General features: G+C 55.4%; 1 protein-coding gene across 2 annotated transcripts in view; it reads right to left on the reverse strand.

Annotated features, from left to right (window-relative positions):
- Positions 1–3,697, reverse strand: part of LPCAT1 (lysophosphatidylcholine acyltransferase 1) — a 59,258-nt gene extending 55,561 nt beyond the window's left edge. The window contains exon 1 of one of the 2 annotated variants that reach the window (XM_032135348.2): positions 3,449–3,697. In XM_032135348.2, coding sequence (XP_031991239.1) covers positions 3,449–3,583 — 135 coding nt within the window. In that variant the 5' untranslated portion in view covers positions 3,584–3,697. The remainder of the gene's footprint in view (positions 1–3,448) is intronic. The other variant, XM_058430122.1, reaches the window with a different exon arrangement.
- Between the last annotated feature and the right edge of the window lie 7,108 nt (positions 3,698–10,805).

The raw sequence follows: 10,805 nt of genomic DNA on the forward strand, positions 1-10,805 counted from the left end.
CTGCTCCTGAGTTTTTTTTAAAAAAATCACAACTCAGGCATTTGTATAAAAATGTGGAGAAAAAGATGGCCCACTTTTGGGTAAATTCTATGCAGGGCCACCAGGCAGAGAGGAGCAGAATCTGTCCCTGGACTCAACCCTCATCATAATCCTCTCTGTGGATTAGCCAGCGTGGGCAGGCGGGCACCCAGCAGCCTCCTCCACTCTGAGACAGCAATGCCCGTCCAAGGACTCAGCTCCAAGGTGCACAGGAAGGCGTTATGCTTTCCAGGACGTAAGTTCTTGCCAACTCTGGTTCTGAGCAGCAGAGACTTTAGAAATGGGGACAATGGGCCGGGCGCAGTGGCTCACGATTGTAATCCCAGCACTTTGCGAGGCCAAGGCGGGAGGATCACAAGGTCAGGAGATCGAGACCATCCTGGCTAACACAGTGAAACCCTGTCTCTACTAAAAATACAAAAAAAAATTAGCCAGGCGTGGTGGCAGGCGCCTGTAGTCCCAGCTACTCGGGAGGCTGAGGCAGGAGAATGGCATGAACCCGGGAGGCGGAGCTTGCAGTGAGCCCAGATCGTGCCTCTGCACTCCACCCTGGGTGACAGAGCGAGCCTCCATCTCAAAAAAAGAAAAAAGAAAAAAAAAGAAATGGGGAAAATGCATCAGAACCATGGTGGGAAATACTCATACCCACAGATTCCACGGAAAGTACCGAGAAAACCCTGGGTGATAGAAAACCACTTCATGACTCCAAAACAATACATGAACGTGTGACTATGAAGAACTTCAGCTGAAGTCACTAAGATCCTAACCATCCTATTTACCGCTCTCTACAACCTCTGTATCCTTGCTTTAGCTGGGGGATTAAAACATTGCACGTATTACAGACCCTGATGGCTTTGATACCTCTTTTCAAATCTTAATGTGCTGCTTTCTGTCCAAAGAGATACTTAAGCTCCTCACTAAATCTGTAGTTAAACGACAGATGGGCTGGCTGGAGGAGGAGGTGTCCCCGCATGGCGCTAATCTGAAGACACACAGCGGCCCCTCCCAGGCGGCAAATGCTCACAGGTGAATGCAGGTACTCACTGGTTTATCTCAACTGGGAACTTAGCTGGGTTTCTGAGGGTTCTTGAGTGTGTCAGCCACTACTCGACCCATTTCTTTCTTGGGCGAAGAAGGCTTTCTTGGCTTGAAAGATACGCTATTTCACTCTGCGGAAACTTTACAAGAATGTATTACATCCAAGTAAAAGCTTTGCAAAGCAACGTTTGGTGAAAAGCAAAATGTTTCTGCAGAGAACTTTGAGAACATTTACAAACCATACCCTTGAGCCACACACTGCAGACATCCAGCAGAAACGACTTGATGTACAAACACACCCAGTTCCTCAGATGGAGCCTCTGAAGTGGCAACAAAGCAAGCCCCCTCCCTGAGGGGCCCCAACACCTAAAGCCAGGATCTCCGCCTGGCTTCGGCCCAAGAGAGAACAGCTGCCCGAAGCCTTCAATCTCAGGACCAGGAGCGTCTCGATGACGCTCTGCCCAAGAGCCACTGGGAGCAGCTTGCACCCTGAGGTCTTGGGGAGGAAAGCAGGCCCAGGGGCTGGGCACTCTGGCTGTGCCCTGACATCTGTACCTACCCATGAGAGTCTCTGCCCTGCTTCTCGCCAGGGCAGTGGGTGCACACTTTTGGACAGAACACACCTCAACCAGGGGCTGCAACTATGACAGGGATGACAAAGTGGCCTCCGGGGACCTCCAGCGAGGAGGGGCTTGATGTTTCCCCCAGGGAGCCAGGAGGGAGTAGGAAAGGCAGGAAGAGAGGGCATGCCTGAGGCAGCCAGAGCTGGGGCAGGAGCAGGGCTGGGAAAGCCCTGGAAACCACAGCAGGGGTTCGCATTTCATCCAGGGGCGTCCCGCTGAGGACTTCCGAGCAGCAGAGTGCGGGAGGAAGAAAGCCTGCTGGGAGTGACTCAGGGAGAGTGCCCCAGGGAGAGCCTGGTGACTGGGTGGGGGGTGAGGATTGAAGAGGAGGAACGGTTGAGGGGCACAGAATGAGCGACCGTGTCCCAAGCCCTCCTTTGAGGGGCACAGCACATGGCAACTGACAGCATGTGGCAGACAGAGGGCCAGGCAGAGCGGCGGCAGAGGGGCCGGCACCGCCCCAGCCCCAGAGTCCAGCCCCCGACACACAGGGAGACGGGGGCCAGGGCCTGGGAGCCAGGCTGGGGACGACCTCACCCTGCGTGTCACCAGGAGGGGCGGCACCATCGGGCTCTCCTGCTCCCCGTCCCCTTCCATACCCTGAGGACCAGCCGCATCAAGGGGCTTTAAGCAAAAGCAGGCGTCCTGGGAAAATGACAACCTCAAACTGGCCTCAAGAATTTTTCACTTCAGGGTTCTTTCAGATAAAGTAGTTTATGCATTAACAAATCTCCACCTTCCCGGAAATCTATTCTCACAATTGGAAGTGTGCTCCCTACAAACCGGACAGCCCCATAAGCCCCGAAGCAGTGCTTGCTTCTAGGAATTATTCTAGAGTCAAAAGGTCCTCTTGAGAGTGGATCTCAGGTAACTGCAAGCCCAGCTGGCAGCCAGGTAGCCGGAAAAGCCAGGCTGAGCCAGCACATCCCCAGTGCAGCTTCCTGCAGCGAGCGGCCCCCTCCCCACGACGCCCCCGGGTCTCCCCTCACCACTGTCCCATCGCAGGATCTCAGCAAACCGTTCCCTCCCACGTGGCAGCCCAGGTTGCATGAAGTTGATTCTGGTCACAGACCAGCCCCAAGAAAGCATCCCTTACAACAGGAGCGAAGCATGCACCCCAGAAGGCAACGTGCGGCCGCAGAGCAGGGCGACCCGTGCGCCTACAGGGGACCCTACAGGGGACCCGCACCGCCTGCGCGCCCCGTCCCGGGCACCACCAGGCCCCGCACACGAGGCTCACCCAGCGCCGCGGTGCCCTCCCGCCCGCGGGCCGCGTCCAGGCAAAGCCGCTCCGGAGTCCCCGGGCTGCCCGCAGGGCCTGCCAAGGCGGGCGGGGCCCGGACCAGGGACGAGCGCGGGGACCGGCGATGCGGGTCCAGGCTCCCGCGGGGGCCGAGGTCGCGGCTCTGGGAGGCAGAGAAAGGGTTGTGGGCCCGGTTCAGGGTGCAGGGGTTTGGGGGGAGGAGCAGGACGCGGGGCGGGGAAGGGAAGCGGGGACCCCGAGGAAGGTGCTGAGGGACCAGGATGCGCGTGCGGGCGGCGGGAAGCCGGCGCAGGGACCGAGGCATCGGATGCGGGCTGCGGGGACGCGGGCTGAGGGGCGGCCGCGGGGAGGGAAGGCGCCGCGGCTCGCAGGGCCGCGCCGCGCCCCAGGCCCCCTCCCCGGCCCCTCCTCGGCCGCGCCTCCCTGGCCCCAGCATCCCTGGCTTCCGCGGCGGCTCCCGGGGCCGCGCGCCCGGGGCACCCACCTGGGCCTTCTGCAGGGCGCTGAGGCGCAGCTCGTGCACGAAGGGGTTCCGCCCCGGGGGCGCCAGCAGCCGAGCGTCGCTGGCCCCTGCGCTGGAGGCAGGGGCGGCCCGGGGTCCGCATCCCCGCAGCCTCATGGCCGCGCCGTGCCGCGGCGAGCGCAGCCGAGCTGCCTGGGGTGCCGAGCGGGGCCGGGGCTAGCTGGGCGCGGGTCTCGGGGCACGGGCCGAGGATGCGCGGCGGCTGGAGCGTCCTGGGCGCGCAGGCGCGGGAGGTGACGTGGGCGGGGCGGGGGCGCCGGCCGGGGCGGGGCGTCCCTGGAAGCCTCGCCTCCCGCCGGCCGGCGGGGCCGGCACCAGCCGGAGTTCCGCGCCCTGGAGGTTCCTCTGGGGTCTGTGGGGGGCCGGGGCTGTTGGGGACCGGGGGCGCCTCCTGCAACCACTGGAGCACAGGGATCCCCGGCAGGGTCTGCGCCGGGAGAAAGGGAGGTCTCCGGGGCCCGCGAGGCTGCCACGTCGTCCCCTTCCGCCGCTCGGCCCGCCTGCTCGCGGGGACGGAGGAAGGGGCGGGCACGCGTCCAGCTTACGCGCAAGGCGGGCCGGGCCCTGGGTGCCGATCCCCGGGTTGTTCCGGCCAAGGCCCCACGCCATTCTTCTTATTCGTCGGGCTCCTAGCTCGCACCGGCGACCCTGGAAGCTGCCCCGGGCTGAGGGAGCTTCTTCCAGCCGCACCTCAGCCCAGGCGACCCCCGCCTGGGGTCCACTCGACCTTAGGACCCCCCAGACCTCGGGATCCCCTCAGATCTCAGGACCCCTCAGATCTCAGGACCCCTCAAGCCTCAGGACCCCCTCAGACCTCAGGACCCCTCGGATCTCAGGACCCCCTCCGATCTCAAGACCTCTCGGGCCTCAGGCCTCGCAGGGATGGCCCAGGCAGGAGGCGCACATAGGGGCCCTGACTGTCCGGTCCGTGCTGGTTCTGCAGGCGCTGCCATGAGATCCCAGCGCTTTCTCACGCCGAGCTCCTTTGGCTCGGTCATTGCCCCTGTGGTGCTGAGGAGCCCCAGGGTGGGGCCCATAGTTAGCCGGAGCGAGAGTGGGATGGGCTCCTGCCTCCGGGTGAACACGCATGGATTTCAGAACTCACGCAGGCCTTCGGTCACAGTGCTCACGGCTTCCTCACCCCAGCTGGCCCTGTTGGTTCCTGCACGGCCAGTGGACCTCACCCAGACAGAGCCGGTTTGGGCCACCTGGCCAACCCCCCAGGGTCCTGGCTCCTGGGGATGTCACTGCTGTGTTGGCCCCAGCTGGGCCCCATCCTCAGCAGACGCCAGGGAGTGCCCCGACCCTTCCAATGACCCTGCCTGCGCCCTTGTGGACCTCATAGTGCAGCGGGCTGGCAGAGACCTTTCTGTGTCTGAGACCTGGGTGAGGGCCAGGGGTCTGTGCCATCCACCTATCATGCACAGAGAAGGCCCTGGCAGGCCAGACCCGCTGCATGGCCTTGTTCCTGCCCCGTAAGAGTCCCAGCCCATGCCTAGCAGCAGCACCTGTCCCAAGTGCCACACCCACGGGGATGGGGTGAGCCCTGTGTGCTGGTGGGCGTTGGTGGCTCTGTGGCCCGGCCACCAGCGTTGCACCCACCTCCTGGGCTTTTAGTGGCCACTTGCTCTGATCCCCAAAACCAGACCCCAGCACCCGAGGCCACCCAAGGCTCCTCACAGAACTGATCATCAAGAAAGCCCAGGACACAAAGCCTGCCAGCCACAGGGCAGCACCTGCACCCCAGCAATCCAGGTGGCCCCACCTGCTGCCTCAGTGCTCTGGAGAGGAGGGGCCCTAGGGTGTCCCAGTCCTGGGATGAGAGCAGCCTCAGGACTGGGCTTGGAGAGCCATAAAAGTGGGGTCCTCCCAGAAGCACAGGCCAGGAAGCGGTGTGTGGTGGAGGAGAAGCCTGCTGGAGATGGTGCGGAGCCAGATTCAATGGGGAGAGCTGCCAGAGAGTCATGGCTGTGTCCCCAGAAGATGCAAAAGTCCTAACCCACAGCACCTGTGGCCGCGACCTTATTTGGAAACAGGGTCTTTGCAGATGATCAGGTTAAGAGGAAGTCTTTAGGGTGCGCCCTAGTCTGAAATGGCTTGTGTCCCTATAGAGAGGGAGATTTGGGCTCAGAGACAGACACAGAGAGAGCTCCACCGGAAGGCCAGGGTTCTGCTGCTACAGGCAAGCAGTTCCCAGGAGCTGGAGAGGCCTGGGGCGGGTCCTCTCTAGTGCCCTCAGAGGGAGCCTGGCCCTAGGGTGCCATGATCGCAGGCTTCTGGCCTCCAGACTGGGAGAGAATAAATTCCTTCTGTTTTAACCTGCAGAGTGCAAAGTGAGTCGGAACCCAGGGAAGGAGGTGGGGAGGCTGGGGGAGGAACCTCATACTGCCCAGCAGTCTAAGCAGGGTCAGCAGGTTATCTTGAGCCAAGGTCGGTGGAAAGAGGAGTCCCTCTCCCAGCAGAGGTCTTTGGTGGAGCCACTGTGGGCAGCGTGGCCTTGGCGTAGAAGCTTAGTGGATCCTCTGGTCACTGAGGCACCATTTGCAGGAGGCTCAGAGGCCCAGCTCTGGGGTCAGTACACAAGGGGGCACAGCTGGGAGGGTGGGTGAGACAGGGCTAAGGGCTGTGCAGAACAGGGGGCAGGACTGGGGCACACTCTTCCTCACCAAGCAGAACCCAAGGAGGCCCCAGAGAGCGGCCAAGGTGCGGAGGCCCCCAGAGAGGCTGAGTCCACAGAACTGCCCCATCCAGGAGGACTGGCCAGGAGAGAACTGGGAAGGCCAGCCAGTGGTAGTAGCAAGCGGTGGAGACTACCACCCTGCAGGGTGCTGTGGAGTGGACAGGAGTTACAGTGGTTCTTTCCCAGCTACCTGAGAAAGGAGGAAGCGTGACAGGCAGTAGGAGGAAAACGGAGGCTTGGCGGGAGGCTGGGATCCGGGGCAGCAGCTCAAGGAAGGGGCCCAGGACGTGTCCCTGGGTGGAAGGCAACAGGCCAGCCTCACAGGAGACGTTGAAAACCCCTATGAGAGGGGGTGTGATGGGCCCACGGAGCGGGGACTCCTCTGCTGCAGCTGGAAAGGGTTGGATGGTCCACAGGGCACATGCCCAAGGGGTGGGGAGCTGGGGCACTCCTGTGAGTGGGAGTCAGTTTTCTCCTGGGGACTGCGAGGGGTGGGGGGGAGGGGCTAGTTATGGGGAAATCAGTGCAAGCGTGGAGGGGCAGCAAGGAAATTCCTCCGCCCACACTGGTCCTTCACATTAGGCTTTGGTTCTGCTATGTAATGGAATGTTCTTAAGACCTGGACGGTCTGGAAGCTTGATTAAGAGAAGTTGGTCTTGGGTGGGGAGGTATAAGCAGTTTTCTCTAGCAGGCGAACAATGAGTTTCTCATTAGCACTCAGTTTTGGGAAAACCACCCTAAGTGCCCTTTAACTACAAAGGGAGCCCCCACTGTGGTTCTCAGGAACCTCCAGGAAGCCCCCACAGCTCCCTGGGGCTGGTAACCACACCCCGAGGCTTCTTGCTCTGGTTTTGTCTCTGTTTTAAGAGTGTAGGCTCACAGAGAAGTGTTTCCTGTACTCCAAGCGCATTGAGAACACGAGGTACCTGCTTGTTCTGGTGAGGCTGAGTATTTTTGTTTTGTTTGTTTAATTTTTGAAATTTAGAGTTTTCTGGCCGGGCGCCGTGGCTCACGCTTGTAATCCCAGCACTTTGGGAGGCCGAGGTGGGCGGATCACGAGGTCAGGAGATCGAGACCACGGTGAAACTCCGTCTCTACTAAAAATACAAAAAAAGTTAGCCGGGCGTGGTGGCGGGCGCCTGTAGTCCCAGCTACTTGGAGAGGGTGAGGCAGGAGAATGGCGTGAACCCGGGAGGCGGAGCTTGCAGTGAGCCGAGATTGCGCCACTGCACTCCAGCCTGGGCGACAGAGCGAGACTCCGTCTCAAAAAAAAAAAAAGAAAAAAGAAATTTAGAGTTTTCTATAGGACAGAAAGAGATATTCTCCTTCATTTTCTACTAACATCTTTTTTCAGTTCTGCCTTTCATGGTGGCATTTTAATCCATTTGAAGATTTTTTTCTCTGCGTGGAGACCTGATATTCTCAACACCACGTATCAATCAGACTCCCACTTGTGGGTCCACTTTCAGCATGAACAGAAGCGTTCCTGAAGCTCCTTCTGGCTGCCCCATCTCGCCCATTGGTCTGTGTACTCCTTTACTCCCGTCTCACCCGCCGGTCCGCGTACTCCTTTACTCCCATGGTGGTGCCCGGCTGCTTCGATGACTACACCTTTCAACCGTCTGCCTTAGTAACTGTAGAGGGGGTTCCTTCCTGTTGGCGCTTCTTCCCAAGAATTGTAGTAGGAATTCAGGGAAATTTATTTTTCCATCCAAATTTTGGAAGCAGTTGTCCCCATTGCTAAAAATTCCCACTGGAAGCTTCCTTTTGAATCACATCAATTGTACAGGATACTTCAGTAAGAATGTTACTTCGTTCTTACTGTTCATTCTCCCCGTTCCGTAAGAATGTTCCTTCAGTAATGAAAGGGGCCGGGCGGAGACCAAACTACACCGGTCGCGGTCAAGAGATCTTTATTGGAGGTGTCGAGCGGAGAAGGAAGAGAAGAGAGAGAAGAGAGAGAGGGCTGCTGGTGTGCTGGGTTTTATATCCCTTGGGCCTACGTGGATTGGGCTAGGGGCGGGCCCAAGGGAAGGCGGGAGATGCTTCTTTCTGATTGGCCCTCCTTTGGCGGGTTCAGACAGTGCCCGGTCAAGGAGGGGAGAAGAACCCGGAACCGGCCCCATCTTAAGGTACGGCGCCATTTTAAGGTACCCCATGTTACCTAACAGGTAAGAGCTGGCTGGCCCTGGGAGGGGCCCTCGAAGGGCCAGCGAGGCTCCGAGGCTTCAAAGCACTAGAAAATACAAAAAAAAAAACCAAAACATTTTTTTAAATGGATGATGTGGCATGGACACTTTATAATTTTGAGAACGATTTTTCACCAACATGGTTATTCTACCATTTATTTAGATGTTCTTTCATGCCCTTTGGTAGCATTTAAAATTTTTCTACATAAAGATTCTGTATTTTTGTTAATTCCTTGATGCTTCATACTTCTGCAGTGGTATAATAATCGTTTCAAAAATTACTCTTGGGCCGGGCACAGTGGCTCACGCCTGTAATCTCAGCACTTTGGGAGGCCGAGGTGGGCGGATCATCTGAGGTCAGGAGTTCAAGAATAGCCTGGGCAACATGGCAAAACCCCGTCTCTACTAAAAATATGACAATTAGCCAGGTGTGGTGGCACACGCCCGTAGTCCCAGCTACTCGGGAGGCTAAGGCAGGAGGATTGCTTGAACCTGGGAGACAGAGGTTGCAGTAAGCCAAGATCACGCCACTGTACTCCACCCTGGGCAAGAACAGAGCGAGACGCTGTCTCAAAAAAAAATTACTCTTGACAGTATGGATTATATGGAGAACCACTACTGATTGTGTAGAGGTTGTATGAAGACAGACCCCAGGGTACAAGAGGACCTGTGGCTGTTCCAGCTGAGGAGTGCACAGCCCCAGAGTGAGGGACTCCATCACGTACAGTGGATGGACTTCCTATTCAACCCAGAATCACGACAAACAGAAAATTGTGGTGGTTCTCAGTCACTACGGACTGAGATGGTTTATTAAGCAGTGATAGTGTCTTTCAAAGAGCAGATATTTTAAATTTTGATGAAGTCGATTTATCAGCGTTTTCTTTTAGGGATCATGGCTTTGGTATCCTCTTTTATAAATATTTACCTGCGTCAAGGTCATTCCGATTTTCTTATTTCAGAAGTTTTACAGTTTTGGCTTTACCATGTAGGTCTGTATTCCACTTCGAGTTGACATTTGTACACGGCATAAAGTAAAGTGGAGGCAGAGGCTTTTTTAGTTTCAAATATTTTCGTCTGAATATTCAACTGTTTCAGTACCATTTGTTGAAGGGAATATTTTTTCTCCATTGACAACTTTGTAAAAAGATTAAGTGGCCATGTATGTATAGTTGAGCCTGTTCCTGGACTCTGTATTTTGTTCCATTGAACTGTACATCTGCAACTGCCAACATCACACTATCCTGATTACTAAAGCTTTATATGAAGTCTTGAAATTAGACTGCATTGCACTGGAGTACAGTGACCCGATCTCGGCTCCCAGCAGCCTCCGCCTCCCAGGTTCAAGTGATTCTCCTGCCTCAGCCTCCCGAGTAGCTGGGACTACAGGCATTAGCCACCACACCCAGCTAATTTTGTATTTTTAGTAGAGATGGGGTTTCACCATGTTGGCCAGGCTGGTCTCAAACTCCTGACCTCAGGTAATCCGCCTGCCTTGGCCTCCCAAAGTGCTGGGATTATAGGTGTGAGCCACCATGCCCGGCCAAAATTTTAGAATCATTTTGTCAAGAAACTGAAGTATCCAGGAACAAACAAACAAAAGGTTGGTGGGATTTTTAATGAGATTGTGTTGAATCTATTGATTAATTTGGGAAAATTGCCATCTTAGCAATATGGAGTTATCCATCCATGAGCATGGTGTAGAGATCATTTATTTAGGTTTTCTTTAATTTCCCTTAGCAACGTTTTATAATTTTCACTGCATAGGTCTGACATAGGTTTTTCTAATTCTGTTCCTATTTCATGTTTTCATGCTGTTGTAAATGATACTGCTTCTTAATTTCAATTTCCAGAAGTTTGTTGCTCGTATATAGAAATACAACTGATTTTATAGATTTACTTTGTAGGTATTAACCTTGCTAAATTCATTTATTAGTTCTAGTGACTTTTTTTTTTGTAGATTCTTTAGGATTTTCCCCATTTCACAATCCTAATACCTGTAAATAAGGAGCTTTATTTCTTCCTTCACCAGCAACACATATGCCTTTCGTTGTTTGCGTTTCCTCTTGTTCCACTGGCTGTGACAGTCTACAGAATGTTGGACAGAGTGCTGAGACTGGGCATCTTGTCTTGTTAACAATCTTGGGGATTGTTAGTACCCAGTGCCCAGTCTTGACGTGAGCTGTGGGTTTTCACAGATGCCCTGAAAAAGGACGAGGGTTTTCCCTTCTATTCCTAGTTTACTGAGTAGTTTTTACCATTTTGGCCAAAAATCTTGCTTGCGTCTTTTGAGATTATCTTAAAATTGTCTTCTTAATCCTGTGAATATGGTGAATTAAATTGGTTCATATTCCAATTTTAAACCAACCTTGTTTTTCTGGATAGGCCTTACTTAACCATACTACACAATTGATTTATTACTGAATTTAAATCGATAAGTTTATGTTAAAGA

The sequence above is a fragment of the Hylobates moloch genome, unplaced genomic scaffold (genome assembly GCF_009828535.3).
Source record: "Hylobates moloch isolate HMO894 unplaced genomic scaffold, HMol_V3 SCAFFOLD_17, whole genome shotgun sequence".
NCBI classification, from domain to species: domain Eukaryota; kingdom Metazoa; phylum Chordata; class Mammalia; order Primates; family Hylobatidae; genus Hylobates; species Hylobates moloch.